General features: G+C 45.6%; 1 protein-coding gene across 2 annotated transcripts in view; it reads right to left on the reverse strand.

Annotated features, from left to right (window-relative positions):
* ADAMTS17 (ADAM metallopeptidase with thrombospondin type 1 motif 17) overlaps nucleotides 1-18,080 on the reverse strand; it is a 346,546-nt gene that overhangs the window by 111,593 nt on the left and 216,873 nt on the right. For both annotated transcript variants that reach the window (XM_046010435.1, XM_046010434.1), the window contains exons 13-14: nucleotides 11,906-12,072; nucleotides 3,651-3,778 (exon numbers count right to left, since the gene is read on the reverse strand). In XM_046010435.1, coding sequence (XP_045866391.1) covers nucleotides 3,651-3,778; nucleotides 11,906-12,072 — 295 coding nt within the window. The remainder of the gene's footprint in view (nucleotides 1-3,650; nucleotides 3,779-11,905; nucleotides 12,073-18,080) is intronic.

Here is an 18,080-nt window from a genome sequence, read left to right on the forward strand (position 1 = left end):
CTTGCTGAAAAATAGACAATGTTTGTGTTTCTTTCCCCGACTCGCTCCCACTTTTATGAGTGCTGTTAAGTTTCATTTCAGCATGTTAAATAATTTGTGACTCACTGAAATGAAACTTAACTCAGTCCTCATAAAAACAGAATAAGATGGTATTTCCATGTTTCATGTTATGGTTTGAATCAGCCTGCTATTTGAAGCTTAGTGGAATCTGCTCAAAATGCCATTTGGGAGCCTCTCGTCCCCTCCGTTCTCTACCAACTAGTCACCGTGCTTCTCAAAATTTCCCAGAACTCCTTCTGCCATACCAAAATAGCAAAATTTATAGCTGAAGGGAACAGAGGAAAAAGCTAGTAAGTGAACCATAGCAATATTTCTGTAAGTGCTATCTTACATAAAATGTGGATGATTCCTACCTTTTACCCTGTATAATCAGGTTACAGTATTGATGAATAAGTACAGATCCTCTGCTCACTAAACTCCTGAGATTTTTTTTTTATTACTATTCTTCTTTTTCATCAATTTTCCTTGCCTTAATCATTCACAAGTACCACAGGAATCCAGAATATTCTACTTTGGCAATTACTGTAATAAGGCAACTATATATATATATATGTTTTATATATATGTATATATTATATATACAAATATTATATTTGTATATTATATATACAAATATATATATATTTGTATTTAATTTCTTATACTCTTTTTAATTTAAAAGATTTTATTTATTTTTTAAAAAAAATGTTTATTTATTTATTTGATAGAAAGAGAGATCACAAGTAGGCAGAGAGGCAGGCAGAGAGAGAGGAGGAAGCAGGCTCCCTGCTGAGCAGAGAACCCGATGCGGGGCTCGATCCCAGGACCCGGGACCATGACCTGAGCCGAAGGCAGAGGCTTTAACCCACTGAGCCACCCAGGCGCCCCAAGATTTTATTTATTTATGAGAGAGAGAACATGGGCGAGAGCATGAGCAATCAGGGCGGAGGGGCAGAAAGCGAGGGGGAAAGAATCTTAAGTAGACTCGGCACTCGATCTCAGGACCCTGAGGGTCATCACCTGAGCCAAAACCAAGAGTCAGATGCTCAACCAACTGAGCCACCCAGGTGCCCCTGATTTCTCATATTCTTATTTAAGCATGCTCAACTTTATTATAAAACTTCATTAACTATGACTTTACTAAGTTGGATTCTTGTGAGAATTGATTTCCCGAAGGGCTAAACTGAAGCTTTATGGTTTCTCTCTGAGGAGTAAGAACGGTTAGTAAAATTACAGGGCGTATTTTTACTTCCTTCAGGAAGCGAGTGGTTTCTCAGGGATTTAATCTCATGAGGGGCCTATGTGTACATGCTGCCACCACCTATCAGGATGGTGGTCCTTCTACTACGACTGGAGGCAGCTGATTACTGGGGTACATCTCCTCTACCAGAGGAGATGGTACTTGTGAGAACTGACGAGGGGTGAGGTGAGGCTCCAATGAGCCTGAGCCAGCCCACTGCCACAAAACATCGGGGGTGGGGGGAGGGCACTGTCTGCACCTGTCTTGAGGAGTGGTGCTTGGTTAGGACAGTGGTCAGTAAATGCCAAGACCAGGATGGGGGTGAAGGCACTGGAGACAGATCAGGGGCCAGGCAGAGATGGGGTGGCTCCTGGGAACGGAAAGGCAATACTCATATTATTGCCATCACATTCAAGTGCAGGGCAGGCTCTGGCTGGATGGTGCCAGATGACCACAGACTGAAGGCTGTCAGAGCCGTTGCGTGGCAGCTCACCCATGTTGTTCTGACTGATAAACTGGCTCATTTGCTGTCATGGCACTGGGAAGAGTTCCTCATTGAAAAGCATGGGGTTAGAACGGAGGTCACAGAAGGGGCCCACTGGCACTGATCACTTTCGCCTGAAATCATGTCTCGCCACTTCGTACTGACCCTACTGGTTGTTCATCATTGTGCTGCAGGATGGCTGGCATAAGTGTAGAATTTAGGAAAGAAAAAAAAAAATCCTGCACTTGACTTGCTGGCGGTTTTACAGAGAATTGCTGGCAATTTCGGTGACAATGATAAGACCTGTGTTCACGCGGCCTCCAGGCTCTGCACATTCTCCACAATAACGCTGTAGCCCTGAGGCCCGCCAGCCCCACAACTGTCACTGCCTCCTTTCCCTGGAAGACTCCTTGCCAAGACTCTCAGGCACCCAGTGCCTATCACTGACACATATCTGGATTTGATAACAAAGCCAGGCAATGCCTGGATGTTGTCAAGTTCTTTTCCTAAAGAATCTCAGTTTGGGACTAGTTTGGACTTTGCAGGGAAAAAAATCCACTAGGGTTGAAATGGCCACAGGAACTACCCTAGAAGTTGTGTCTGTGTGTTTCTGCCTTTCTCCCTTTTACTCCATCTTGCCCTTGGCCAGGTGTCAGGAAGCAGAAGAACAAGCAAGATGTGCTGCCTTATGGGGTCAACGGGTCCCAGGCCTGGAAGCAGGTTTCTGGTACCAGTACAGTTAGGCGGAATGACAGCTTCTCTCCCCAGTGACCCCTGGAATTAACAATTGTTCAAAATTTTTTTCCCATGAAACTGAACATCAGAGTTGGGAGGCGTGGAGACCTCACGGGTTCTGGGACGTAGCTTCTCTTTTCTTAGCAAAATGAGAAGGCCCCCCAGGAGTCCTTGCTGAGTGCATTCCTTGCTTACTCTCATGCTGCAGGTGCTGGTCTGTGGAGGCCAAAGTAAAGCGAATATTGGAGGCAAGACCTGGCTTTCCTTCCCATGCCAAGTGCACAGCTCTCCTGCTAGCCGTCTGCTTGCTTCGGGCTCTGGGGACTCGCTCCTGACAGGTGCAGGTCAAACTGAATCATCAGGAAATACAACAGACGTGGCATAAAGGAGGGTGGCATTACCTGAGTGGTGGCTCTCTGGGCACTGGAAATACACAGCCTCCTGACTCCCTTCCCCAGTCCCACATCAGGAGGATGCTCCTTCTTGGGGAGAAATAGTCCTATCACACCGAGCTGGGGAGTGCTGCCTCGGGAAGGCTCAGCTTTGGGTGTGCCCCCAGCTCAGGCAGATTTAACACAAGTGGAAGATGAGCTTCGATCCATCGTCTCTCCCTCCCTCCTTGTTTTTCCTGTTGTTTTCGTAAATGATACTTATCATTCATTCTAATGAATCACAGACACCCAACACCAGGATGGCTTTGAGGACTATACTGCACTGGGCATACTGCTACCCTGGGCACCACCTATGAAGGATTCAGCTTTGTTCTACTCTTCTTTGGTAGCTAAATGCAACATAGCTTGCCCAATAACATATTCACATGCATCTTCCAGCCTGACCTTAGTATTTGACCTGTTCTGTTAAGTCGGAATGGCTTAAGTTACTTTAAGGTTTTTTAAGACTATCATGTTGCCACTCTTCTTCCAGCCACCTAAGCTCTCCAGGGGTATGAGGTGGGCTTTTGTTGCTGCTGAGGGAGGAGGGATACCAGTTTGCAGGAGAGAGCACCCCTAGTGCCTTCTTGAGAAGATCCATCCCCGCAAGCCTCCCAAGGTCTCTGCCCGTTCCCCCCACCGCTGCACCAAAAACTTCTGGGGGTGAGGGAGCCTCCCCTCTGAAGAAAGCCCCACCAAAGACACAAGGAAAACGTGTTACCTGGCACTTGCCATGCACACAGAGGTCGGTCTCATAGGGCCCGCAGGGGGTGCCATCCAGGACCCTGTCAGCCACCAGCAGCGGGGACTCCTTCCCAAGGGGTGAGCAGTAGAGTTCACATGGTTTATCTGAGGAGGAAAAGGGGAAGGTGGACATTGATGGAGGAAGGGGTGTGTGGGCCACACAAGAGGCAGGTGCTCGAGAGGCATGAGCCAAGTGGGGTGCAGGTGCACGTGGGTGGTGGCCCAGAGGACAAGAGATCAATCAATATGAAATAAAGGTCACAGAAGCCCAGCACATGTTCCTCAGAGGCATGAAGCTGGCCCCTGGAACATTCCACACAGCAAACAGAGAAAGGTACGTGAGTGAGGGCTCTGGGGGTTCTTATTTACCTTATTCTCTTCATCCTTTGCAAAGGTATAGTATTCCTTTTCCTTAAGGTATTAAAAATACCAGGCAGAACATTTTGTTGTGTGCTGACCTCTGAGTGAACTGACTATATATCAAGGGAGAGCCTGGGAGCTTCTCTTGTTGTGGGGGTGAGAAAGGGGGAGAAGGTGAATGAGAATGCCTCTGGGTAGGAGGGGGTGTGGGCCCTGTGTATGTCTCCACAGCAGTGGCTTTTGTTAAAGGCTTTAGTGCTCCACCAGCTGCTGGATAAAAGCAGTAGGGCTGTGATATATATGGCGAGAAGGTTCTGGGAGAAGCTGAGCTGAAAATACAGGAACAAAAGGGGCCTCTAGGACAGCGTGTAAGAGCCGTGTCACCTGACGGGATGGAAACCCCTGGTTTCTGGTGCTCTTGGAACCAAGAGAGCTCCTAGAACGTGACAAGCCCTCATGCCTTTGCCCAGGCTGCTCCTTTACCTGGAAATCCCTCCCTGCAGAGCTTCTGGAAGTTTCCTATCACCCCAGAAGTTTCCACTCCACAGCTCTCTCCTCTCATGCCATCTCTTGACATGGACTCTCCAACTGCACTTTGCATACACCTCCATCAAAGCCCTCAGACATTATCCTATTGTCTTATGAGTGTTTGAGTGACTTCCATATACAAAAGGATTTCTTATAAGGTGGGTTCCATTGCTAAAAGAGTTTGAAAGGGATGGGTTTTAATTATCTTTAGACTGAAGAACTGACAGTACTGCAAGACCTTAGAGGACAAGGGACTGAGATTTTTATCTCTTGTCCCAGACCAGGCCAAGGATGTGGCTCACAGAAGGACTTGGTAAATATTTTAATCTTTCCATATAAACTTTAGAATCAGTTTGATGGTATCCCCAAAATAACTTGCTGGGATTTCACGGGAGTTGTGCTCAATCTATAGATCAAGTCAGGGGGAACTAACATCTTGACAAATATTGATTCTTCCTATTCATGAACATGGAATATCTCCCCATTTAATTGTTTTAATTCACTCATCAGAGTTTCCCTCATATAGATCTTGCACATACAGTGTCAGTTTTATATATAAATATGCCATTTGGGGGGTATTCGTGTAAATGGTACTATGTTTTTAATTTCAACCCCATTTGGTCCTTGCTGGTATATAGGAAAGTGATTTTTGTACATTTACCATGTATCTTGTAGACTTGCTGTAATTATTTACTAGTTTCAGGAAGCTTTTGGGTTTTTTGTTGTTGTTGTTATTGTTTGTTGATTCTTTTAGATTTTTGTGTAGATGATGTCACCATCAAACAAATGTAGTTTTATTTCTTCCTTACCAATCTGTATATTTTCAATTTCCTTATCTTATTTCATCAGCTAGGACTTCAAGTATGGTGTTGAAAAGGAACAGTATAAGAAGAAATCCTTGCTTTATTCTTGATCTTGGGAGAAAATCTTCAAGCTTATTTTTAAATAAATGAATGGATTTTGTTCTTCTCTATGGAACTCCGAAAGAGGAATACACCCCTATCTCTCTCTCAGTCACCTAATTCTAATGACATTAATGGATTATTTTTGCAAAGAAACTTCCAGAAACAGAAACACCAACGCTTTTGCGCTGCCTCTGTCGGTCCCTTTGTTTCCACCACTGGCTCATTTTCCAGTGGTCTCGGGTAAGCAAGCGCAGGGGTAGAAAAAGGCTTCTGGAGTTGACTTGGCTTCAGAAGATCTTGGCATCCCAGCTGGACAGTTCCTGTCAAAGCAGATGTGTTGTCTCACCCAGGCTCTGGGGCTTTCATGATTGAATGACATTCAGAAAGCCACAAACATTTTCAGCAGCTTTCCATAGTTTCTCTCCCATGGAGCTCTGCTGACCAACATGTCCAGTGGGAAGTCTTGCCTTAAAACACTAGAAAGAAACTACAAAGGTTCAGTAGAAATGTTCAACTTGTTTGTTCTAGTTAGTTGTGGAGGTGCTGTGGAGGGGGTGTTGTGAAGAACTTCCCAGGTAAGTAAAGTAATGATGTTTCAGTGTTTATTCATTCAAAAAACAGTAACTGAGTCCCTTGATCACACAAGGTACTGTTTGGGCACTACTGGGAAAGAATGATGAGTAGTGTATGCTTTTCAAGGCCTTGGTAGTCTAATGGACAAGTACAGAGCAAATCCCAGATGAGGCAGACTGTGAAAATACCTATGAAATGGGCCTGAGCTGTTAGAGGGCAGGGTATAAAGTGGAAGGAATGTCCCAATTCCCCAGAGAGCAGGCTAGAGGCAGCTGTCCCTCCATTTAGATGGAATAACCCAGGAAGGCAGCCAGTGGAAGAAGTATGAGAGACTAAAATGTAAACTGAGCTCAGGTTCTGGAAGGTTCATTTGACCAAATTTTTGAGGTCAAATTTTTGAGGTCCTTGGGACCCCAAGGTTTCCTGTTGGCATCTTGGGGAACCACTGGAAGAATGCAGCACCATAGCTCCCAGTCTGAATGGATGGGGTATTTTCTTCACACACTGGGCTTCCTCTTATGTTTCACTGTTAAGGAAAGAAGGGTCCTCTGGTCCAAGTGGTTTGAAAACTATGGATTTTAATTACCTTTAAACTGAAGTGCTGGAATAACTGAGCTTTGAAATGGTTCAATCAATAGCAGTAATAATGGTGATGATGGTGGTGACGTTGATAAAATCATAAATGACATTAATTATCTACTAAGTCAAAGGCAGCATGCTAAGTAGCAACTATGCATTTCAGGTGGCGCTGTCATCTTTCCATCTTATAGATGAGCATGGGAGACTCACACAAGGTGTGTGGCTACCCAGAGTCCCCCGAACAGGCAAGGTCAGACCCTGACCTCTTTGTCCCGCCTAGTTTTCTTTCTACCATCACTGTTTTCTTTTTGGATAGAGAACGTTAGTGGCCCCAAATACCAAGAGGCAAAATGGTGCTGCTGAAAGCAAACCACCAGTTTCATGAATGCTTCTGGCTTCTGAGTGTCCACTCTGATTTGAGCAGAAATGGAAGTGGGATTTGGGTAGAAAAGTAGGGGGTCTTTTGTGGCAAGTTAGAAAGACCAGATTTGGAGGGGATAAAGATGGTTTGTCTGGGTTCTGTTATAAACATCAGGAAAATGGAGATTCTCAGATGGAGGGATTTTGGCCATGACCCCAGGCAAACAGGTACACTCAACTCCACCTACACTGGACTTTCCCACCTGCAGACACTGTCCTCCTCGGCTTAGGCAGCTGGGGACACCCAGACTCTGGACCCAGAGTCCAGAGGTAACACTTCCTTCCTTTGCTCAGCTGAAACTCCATTTGTCCATCTCCTTTTCTGGAGTCTGTGCTCAGAATTTAGGGCACTTCCTCACCTCTAGGATGGTATAGCACTATCTCCCCAAAGGACTCAGGATAACCTTTATAAAACTTGAGAAGGAGCCCCTCAAAATTCTCTGAATATTCCCCTCTAAGGTACCTTGGGTGGGCAAAGAATCCCCAGATAAATTCTTAGCACAGAACGAGGTCAAATCTTCTTAAGAACTATAGAACCATGCACTCCAAGGAAAGAAGCTTGGAACATCCCTTTTACATGGTTGATGGGGGCCTAAATGAAATTCTAATTGAGGCTGGACTGATTGGTGTGGTTCCTGGTCTCTTGTTGCCAGGAGTTATGCTTGGATGGGAAAACCACAGACAAGGCAGGGGAGATGAGCTCAAGGGCTTGAGAGGCACATTATCTTATTTGCTTAGTGGAGGCTTGGAGGAATCCCCGTGGTACTCCATGGTGAAGAGGACACTTGTGGGTCTCAGTATACTCTCGCTGTTCTCTTTCTGCCAGTGGTTGTAACGTCTTACTAAGAGATACCAAGGAATTCTGAGGCCATCACAAGTGCTCACTCCAGCTCTGTCTGGCTATCTGTGGGGGATACAGAGGAGGCTTCCAAGTCCCCTGTCCCCAAAGCTGCCTACAATAACTCTAGAGCCAGGCCTTAGTTGACTGGATCGGAAGAAGCCACTTGATCATAGCTATACCAGTCAGAGTCTTTCTCTCCATCACAACCTCATAGCTATGCTTCAAGAGGCCTCAACCGATCGGACTGACAGTGGCCAGCTGACTGCAGGTGGACCAATCAGTCCCCGTCTTAAAGAACCAGCACTAAAATTCAGATTTAGAGAGCTGTGTCTACTCATAGTTGATGAATCTGAAAGAAGTCTGTACTCTCTTATCCACAATCCAGAAGTCCAAAAAGCTCTGAAAACTGCGAGCATTTTCTTACATATATGGCAAACACATCTGGCAGCAAAAACAGCTTTGACTAACATGAGGCTTTGCTAGTGTTCAGAATTCCAGTTAGAGGCCATTCATGTGTTATTTGGTAGAGACATCCCTGTACTTCTCTGGGCTGTGGGGTGCTTCCCTGGACCCCACTGGGAGTACTGGTAATATATGGTTGATGCGCTGTTGTTACCTAACACCAAAAATGCTTTGGCCAACAGATTCAGATAAAGGATGGAAGTGTTGTGGGTCACCCTTCAGCCTCATGTGGACAAGTCACGAGAAAGCTACTTTTCAGTTGGGAACAGGAAGAAATGACTCACAAACACAAACTGGGATGGGCATGGAGAGAGGTCCTGATATTTTCAGAGACCCTGTCCTTAGACCCCAGCCCTTGGGATCTGAGACACCCTGAAACTTTGCAACAAGTCCTCTCTTTTTCATTAAGCAACTCCAGTTGGCTTGAATGAATTGGAGTTAGAGAGACCTTAACCATCCTACGCTCCATACCCTGGAAGGCTCAGCCCCAGAGGGGGTTCTGCCATGCCAGCCCGGGACGAGCTGGGAATGCACCTCCATGTCCAGACACGGCCTTAGCCAAGCCCTCTGACACTTCAGCGGGCTCGTGGCCTGCTGGCTTGGGGAGGAAGGACAGAACTCCTGAAGGTTTCCACTTAAATGAGATTCCACGGGGAAAGCAGAAATGGGGTGGGTTTGGCAACAGGCCATCTCCATGGGTTTCTGTCTAAAGGCTTTCCCACTTAGAACTATTTTCTAAGGAGAGCCTTTGTCTTCTTTTGGAGGTGGTATGGATTTGTGGTCCTGAGTCCTCCCTTGGAAAATCTACCTCTGCAAGAATTTTTTTTTTTTTTCAGTAAGAGAAAAAAGAAAAAGTATAGCTTCCCCTTTCTTGAACCGTGTGTCACTCGCCAAAGAATTCCACAGTGATAGCAATGCTATGAATAGGGCAGTCATAATGGGCTTCGAGAGAGCCCAGAGCCCAACCACAGGAATCGTTCCCATCACGGCTGAGCTAGAATTGTGCCTTTTATAAGCTGATTTTTGAAAGGAGCAAACTTCTAATCTGTATTCTCCCCACTGCCCTCTGAATTGGCCATTTGTTATTTTGTTTTCATCCTTGTGAAATGCTCCTTTTAAAAATGCTGGCTTCTGTTTATATTTGAGAGGGAAATGAAACCAAATCTGCGAGAAGTCAGGACAGTTCCACCCCAGAAGGGGATATGTCAAGCTAGCCTTGCAAAGGCCTGAACTTGGGGTCTTTCCCTCAAAGACAAAATGCTTACTGCCCCTAAGCTGTTCTTATCAGAGAGGGTGGCACTTTTCAGATCAAAGGCGGTCGCACACTGGCTGTAATGATCTGTTGCTTTAATAGAGAGAAATGAAAAGCGAGTGGGTCACAACACATTCTGAGCCTGGTGGGCTTCCCCAGATAGCTGCCTTGCGAAGTGTCCTGGGTGGGGGATCCAGGGCAGACATCCGTTTCTGCCCCTGGGATGATAAGGGACCCAAGGAGCTCAGCAATCCAAAAGTGGTTACAAGTCAAACAGAAGTTTAATAACGACTTGGAGAAATCTGTGGAAAACCAGACATTTAAGTGGGATTTCTGCATTGAATAAAGGAGCAGGAGAACGCAAAGCTGAATCAGACCAAGGAAAGAATAACAACAAGGCTGTGTGCACAGTTGAGTGGAAATGGGAATGGGGTGAGTCCCTCTTGGAGCTGACCTCTTCTTGCTCCTGACAAGAGTCAGTGAAGGACAGGACAGTGGACCTAAAGTGTCTCTGTCCAGCAGGCTGGAATGGCTGATGGTTTGGAAACAAGGCTGTCTCTTGTCAGAACCCACCATGGTGCTGGAAACTGGGTAGCCTCTGCTGCCTGGGCTTGCTTTCTCTCGATTAGGGGTCCAAAGATGCTCGAGACATCTGGAAGCCTCCTGGGTCTTCTTGCATCAGAGGAATGCCCAGGCGGAGAGCAGCGAGCATCCAGCTGTGCATGTTCCTTTCAGGAGGGTGGGCCTCCTCTCTCCCTCATCTGCAGACAAAGCTGAGGGTATGTGGGCTGCTCTTCTCTTGAAGTCATGGTTAAGTGACGCTGCACCTCCCATCACACAGCTCCAAAAAGTGGTGTTTTTCAAAAGGCAAAAAGTCTGGGGAGCTCCCCGAGGCTTTTAAATGAGCCCACATCTGCTCCGCGGGGAGCCTGCTTCCTCCTCTCTCTGCCTGCCTCTCTGCCTACTTGTGATCTCTCTCTCTCTCTGTCAAATAAATAAATAAAATCTTAAGAAAAAAAAAAAAAAAAAAAAAAAGGAGCCCACAGGTGAGCCGGCTGGTGGTTTCTGCCATGACTGAGAACATTCCAGGTTACTTTACAACTCGGTTCAGAGCTGATGGGTCAGCTGTCATAGCTGGTGATGCCTGGGCCTACCCTCTCCAATCCCCCAAAGCTACGCACACTTGAGCCTATAAGAGCAGACTGCAGAGTGGAGATTTCAGAGGTTCTTCAAACCACAGAGAAGAAACCTAAGACCTGGCACAGGAACCTCATTCTCCTGCAAAAGACTGAAGAGGCTGATAAAAATCAGGCTCAGTCACTGTAGTTCTTATTAAAGCCTCTTCACTCGACACTTAGGAAGTCATGCTCTTGCTGTCTTACTCCGGTACTGGAAGCCAGATGATAGCTGGTTATTTTCCAAGTCAGCTCCTCTGGAATGGGGGTCCCTCCCTGCTCCTTATCAGCCGCAGGAACTTTGATGTGTCATGTAACCCATAACCTCCTATCTTTGCATGGCTTGCTCTGCATGGTAATTGAGATGACGGATGCAGAGCTAACCTTGGCCTGGCCTATGGTGTGCTCAACAAACAGGACATCACCATTAGGACATAGTCTTGTCTCCCAGAGATGCGCAGAATTTTAAGTGTAAAAGACCTTGAACTAGGCCATGGGGGGCAGACAGTCCTTATCAACAAACATTACAAACCCTATGGACACGATATACCATCGAGAATTTGATCAGCCACTGGAAATGCTTGCAGTGGCCCATGGGGCAGAGTCCCCTGATTTGGGAGAGAAAGCTCTTGGAAAGAAAACATGACCCATGCCTATTATCATCTCCGAGTTGTAAACTGTCCTCAAAACTTTTCCCCCCCACAAACACCTTAGTCAAGAAGTGAAAGCCAACAAAACGAACCAAGAAAAGAAATGCAAGAAAGCATCAATGTTGGAAAGAGAGAGAACAGACATAGAAGCCCACCGTCCTGTGCCTGCAGAGCCTCTCTCTCCTCAAAGTTGGCCCTGGGCCCCTCAGTACATGGCACTAGGTGGCAGGCTGCCAGCACCCCTACCTTGCTGCAAATGGGGGTGCAGGACGATTCTGCTGCTTTTAAGAAATCTCCCAGGGCTGGGTCATCCAAGTTCAATCCCACTGCTCCAGAAGCGGGTCCACTGCTCACCGGTGCAGCGGGCCTGGAGCGTCCCATTGGATGGATGGCTGGGAAGGGGGAGCCCCATGAGGTTTCCTAGGAGGTGTTTACATTCTTGGAGGAGAAGGGGGGCACTGTGAAAGGACGTGCCATATGCCTTTACCATCAACCACCACTGCTGTCAGCAGGCCCTTCTTCTTGCTGCTCAGCCGGTCATGGGTCTGGCACTGCTGGTCCCGGAAGCTGGGCAGGCCCTTGGGGCAGGGAAGGTTCTCGCAGACAGCATGCTCTACACTGGCTCCCAGGCAGTGCGTGCCCCCGGGCCCAGGCCTAGAAGGAAGGAAAGGTCCATGTTAACCAGACAGTGCTATGGACACAGCAGGGGTGCTCGTTTTTTTTTTGTTTTGTTTTTTTTTTGCTTTTTTTCTTTTTTGTTTGTTTTTTCCCCCTTTTGCTAGGAGGGGAAGGGGCCTGGCCAAGTTTCCAAAGTAACCTCCCTCTGCTCTTCCACACTATATCTCAGCAATCCCAGTCCCATGCCGATGGCATGTTTAAGTGAGCCGTCAGAAAAATGCATTCAAGAACTATAAATCAGCGTCATCTGGAAATAGAACCCGGTATCAGTTCAGCAAGATCCACAAATTGGGTCTTTCATCTGAACTTAAAACTTGGCCATTTGTAACACTGAAAACCCCAAGGGGGAATATTTAGTGTGTGTGGGTTTTTTGTTTTTGTTTTATTCTTTTTTTTTGGTCTTCTATAAAACAAAGACCTTTACACGGCTCCTAGGTCTACTCTGGAGATCACTAAATTTCAGAATGAGTAAACTGCTCTCGTTTAACTTTGTAATGAGAAGAATCAGAATGGTTCATTAACTAGTTCAATGGCTTAGGGTAGAGACCTGCCAGATCCGAGCTCTGCAACCTTGACCTGGGGACTTGGGCAAGTGTGAGACAAGTGGTCAAAGATACATCCTGGGTCCCTGAGGCTCTGTGCTTAGACTGGGGTTCCAAGCAGTTTGGGAGCCCTAGCTATGTTCTCTGGCCAAGCCCATGTGTGTGAGGGGCAGTGAGGAGGAGCAACAGGACCCTGGTCTGGCTGGCTGAAATGTGGGTCTGCCCAGCTGTTCCATGAAGCCCTGGGGTGTCCTCAAAGGGCTCTGACCCAAGAAACCTCAGTGGTTTCTTTCATTTCCACAATGCCAAAATCACCATGAAGGAGTACGACTGTTTTCTCCCTGAAGTTTTTATTGAAATTCAGCATCAAGGGGAAAAGAATGCAAATCACAACTGTTTTGCTCATTGGCTTTTCACAAATTGCATACACCTGTTGGCAGGGCAATAAGTTTTGACACAATCACCATTTCATCCCAAGTATTTCTTTTTCTCCCTTTGCCATTCATTGTAGTCAGACAATGAGGCCACCCTATGGTCACTGCTTCAGGGGAGAGAGATCAAAGCAGAAGTCCTAGGCGTTTGTGTCATCAGGGATCTACAAACTTTTTCTGCAAAGGTGACTATTTCTGGCTTTGTGGGCCATGCAGTCTCTATCCCAACTACTCACCTCTGCCACTGTAGTACAAAGACAATGAATAGCCAAAAGGGCATAACTGTGTGCCAATAAAACTTTATTTATAAAAGCAGGCGGTGTACCGGATTTGGTCCACAGGCCATCATTTCCAGGTTCTGGTCTACATAAATGTGTTGGAGAAAATGTCTGAAGCAGGAAGAAAGGCTTCATTCTTCTTACCTCTATGCCCATCTTATGTACACCAGGCAACCTCGCCCTCACTTGGGTATGGTGGCTGCCTTGAGAGGGTTATACACACTGGTGGCCCCAGAGAGGGGCCCTGAGTTCTGATCTCCTTCCAAGTCAGGAAACAGCAAAACCTCTCTAAGCCTTTTGGGATTTGAGAACAGAGAGACCTTTTGTTCTTTTTCCTTCCCAGAACACCAGGGAGGCAGCTGGATCTTGGAGAAATGATTGCATGGCATGTTTAGGGAGACAGAGTCTCCCAAGAGCCCTGGGCCTGAATGCCAAGTGTGGACAGATGAATGGATTCCTGTGCTGCAAAGCACAGTATAGCAGAAAGAGAGAAGGGAAAAGCCATGTGGACCAGCAGGAAGGACATCTCTGTAACGGGCTAGTTCCCATGGCTGGGACCAGAGAAAGGATGGGTGAGGCAGCAGATGCTGTAGGGTGAGAAGTTACGGGTTGAATTGTGTCCATCCAAAATCATATACTGAAGTCCTAACCCCAGCGCCTCAGAATGTGGCCTTATTTAAAAATAGGACCACTGCAGATGTATTTAATTAAGATGAGATCATAGCAGAACAGGGTGAGCTCCTAATCCAATATGACTAGTATTCTTATAGAAAGGGGAAATCTGAGATGGAAACAGAGGGGAGAACAACATGCAAAGATGAAGACAGAAATCGGGTGATGTCTCTACATTCTAAGGAATGCCAAAGATCACTAGTAAGCCACTAGAAGTCAGGAGAGAGGCATGGAACAGATTCTCCTTCACAGCCTTCTGAAAGAACGAATGCTTTCAAGACCTTGGTCTTGGACGTCTGGTCTCCAGAACTAAAAGAGAATAAATTTGTGTTGTTTACGCCACCCAGTTAGTAATAGTTTGTTATGGCAGTCCTTAGAAGACAGATATACCAGAAGACACAAGGATCAGAGGCATCCTCACTGAATATAGTTGTAGATTCAGGGAATATGGGGCAAAAATTCCTGATGTGATTAGGAATCCAACCTGAACTAGAATGGAGTTCAAAAATACAAATTAAAACATCAAAAATACAAATACAAATAAAAATTGGTTTCTAGAACAATGAGGCAAGCTACGTTTGCCAGTTAGGGTGGAACTGAGATTTGTGCACCTCATGTAACTAACTTCCTGAGCTGTTCCTAAGCTTTATTTTAGCTTCCGTTGCACCTATCTCTAACAATTGCTTTTTCCAGATTTACATCTGACTGACCTTTATAAACCAACTACCTTTATGCCTTGTGGCAGGCGGATGGAGAGATTAGACATAAGAAAGATCCAGCAGAACGTGGGCCTGGAGGTGAGGGGTAGTCTGTGGGATACCTCATGTGTCTCAGGTTTCTTTCCTCCTGGACTCTGTCTACCTACCTGTTTCGTCTCCCTAACCAACCTTCTCCCATGGGCAAGTCCCCTTTCAGCCCCCCATCTAGTCCACCATCCCATCTTCCCCACCTCCCCTACCCCCGACTCTCCGTCCATCCTTGAGGCCACCTCCACCCTATAGCCTCTTTTTACTTCCTACAAGGAGCCTCTTTTGACCATGCTTGTCTTTGCTATGCTGCTTATCATTAATCTTGTGAAATAGTGAGCTAGATTATGATCTTCCTCCTATCTTTCTGCAGCTTCATGCAGAGAACCTTGCACAGACTAGTCTTTAACAAACAGTAGACTGTGGTGAACTAAATTATCAAAATTTATCTTAAAAAGACCAAAAGAGAGAGTGAAGTTAGGGAACATGGGGGAGTAGGAAGCACCAGGAATCCATCTCTCCACTGAGACAACAACTGTATTGGCAAAAAACTGTCTGAGGTAACTATTTTGAAATTCCGGAGTCTACTTGAAAGCATACACCCTTCTGGAAAAAGCTTGGCTGGTAAGTTGTGGTTTAATTTAGATGCATTTTAGCCTTTATTGTGGGAGTGGCTATCTGTTCCCCACACTCCAGCCCCATGGCAGGCAGCTGTGCCTGGTGTGTCTTGCTGCAGCCAGGCTGGACAATAAGAACCTGGGGTTCTGTGTTCTGACTGTTCACTGTTGCTTTTGATTTCTGTGATGCAGGAACAGAGGGTGGCCACCATTGTTGCAACTCCTATGAGCTGAAGGGACCTCCAGGGAGTTTCAAAGAGCAATACATTTTTCCCCCTTCTCCCCCTCTGGGAGCCAGATATGTAAGGGTTGTCATTCAAAAGCAACTGCACGTATGGGAAAATTTAGGAAGCCACCAGGTAGGCTTGAAAAGATGAAGGCTAGAAAAGGTTCGGGAATATCTTATGTTTTTTACTTCAGGTTGATCCCCAGCACAGAGAAACCTTTCAACAGCAAAGAAACAGAAAATCCAGAAAGGGAGAACTGATTATCAGAGTTACATTATAAGATTCGAATGTCCAGTTTTTCAACAAAAGAATCACAAAGCATACAAAAGAAAAGAAAAGTATGGCCCACTCAAAGGGACAAAATACACTGGCAGAAATATACCTGAGCAAACTCAGATGCTGGGCTTATTAGGCAAAGACTTAAAAGACTGTCTTAAAAATGCTCAAAGCACTAATGGATGACATAAAATAAATACATAAAATGATATATGATAAAAATCAGAGTATCAATAGAGACAAATTATAGAAAGGAAAAATAAATTCCAGGATTGAAAAATACAATAACTGAGATAAAAAAATTCACCAGGTGGATTCAGAAACAGATGTAAGCAGTCAAAGAAAGAGCCAGCACATTTGAATATAGGACAATTGAAATTATTAAGCCTGGGGGTGAAAAGAAAAAGAAATGAAGAAACGTGAATAGAGGGGACCTGTGGTAAACCACTAAGAGGACCACCGTAGACATTATGGGAGTCTCAGAAGGTGAAGAGAGAGGAACAGAGATTACTTGAAGAAATAACGGCTGAAAACTTTCCAGATTAGAAGAAACACATGAATGTACAAATCCACGAAGCTCAAAAAAATCCCAGTAAGATAAACTCACTGATACACTTTTCAATTAAACTGTCAAAAAATAGAGAATCTTGAAAGCAGCAAGAGAGAGGCAACACAAAACACATAAGAGAATCTTAATAAATTATGAGCCTATTTCTCATCAAAAACTCTGAAGCCCAAAAGACAGTAAGGTCAATACATTCAAACTTCTCAAAAAACAAACAAATGAACAACAATAACAACAACAACAACAAAAAGCACCAAGCCAAACCAACCAACCAACCAACCAAACAAACAAACAAAACCTATCAACTAAGAATTCTATATCCAGCAAAACTGTCATTCAAAAAAAGGAGGGAGAAATTCAGACATTTCCAGGTAAACTGAGGAAGTTTTTATGTATTGTTTTTAATACTAGACACGCTCTACAAGAAACACTAAAGAGAGTCCTTCAGGATTCAAATGAAAGGATGCTAGATAGTGAGGTGAAGCAGATGAGGAATTAAAGATCTCCAGTCACACAGGTATGATGTTAAGCTTTGTCAGTAGAAGGTACCAGAGAGATACTAGAGAAAGAACAGACTTTTGTCTCTGGTTCTGGTATTGAATTTTTCTCAATAGACCCATGTGGTGGCCTGTGATGCATGCCGCCTCCCTCTGGGTGGAGGCAGCATCCAAATAAACCAAAGCCTTGGAAAAATCCCCAGCCTGGTTTCAGATGCTATTTCTCTCCTTGGGTAGCTTTCCCAAACACCCCTTGCTGTGACTTTCCAGAGGGTTCCACCAGTGCAGCAGCTCTGCAAACTTCTTCATCACCCAATGGGCCTCGATTTCATCCTCTCCAACAAAGTCTAGGAAATTCATCCCTGGGTGTGTGTGGGCGGGGGGGAGGGAGGCATCTTCATTATATTTGTTCCTTTTTTGAGTGCTCTGCCTCAGACTGGAAGAGAGTGGCCACTTCCTATGTTTGCTCTTCCACCGTTGTTCCTGTATTCTCTTTATCTCTTAGCAGCTAGGTCCTATTACTCCAACCACCTGTTATAGCTAATGTTTTTTATGTTAAACTTCCCCTGTTCAAAAAAAAAGACCGACTTTTTTTTTTTTTTTCTTTCAAGCTTTCCCTTGGTTCACTATTTGATCCTGATTGGCAGGGCTGCTCTGCAAAACCAAGCCCCCCTTCAATTACATGCATGCGCCCTAAGAGCCAATAACTCCTTCCCACTGCCAGCATGCATGGCCACGTGTGCCCAGCATACAGCTCTCTGCCTACGATGCACAGCACTGCAGCAGGAGCCTCGCTCTAGGATAGGTGGGTTTTTCTGCATATTGTACCTCAATAAAGATGTTTAAACACAAGGGAAAAAAAAAAAAAAAGGTAGAGAGGCTCTGGTGAGAGATTGAAAGTGTGGAGAGAAAAGTGAGCTCCTACTGGGCAGGACCAGCTGTCTCTTGCTAGGGTGGGGCATGGAGAGCTTTGGTCAGACCCCAGTGCAGAGTTGGGAGGCAGCAAAAGTTCACCAAGGTGAGCAGGATCACAAGGCACTTTTCTTTGGGAGTAGATGAACACACAGAATCAGGACAGGAGGAAGAGGAATGCTCTGGCTGATGGACACTTTTTATTTTCTTTGCTCTGTTTA

This window comes from Meles meles, chromosome 6 (genome assembly GCF_922984935.1).
Source record: "Meles meles chromosome 6, mMelMel3.1 paternal haplotype, whole genome shotgun sequence".
Lineage (NCBI taxonomy): Eukaryota > Metazoa > Chordata > Mammalia > Carnivora > Mustelidae > Meles > Meles meles.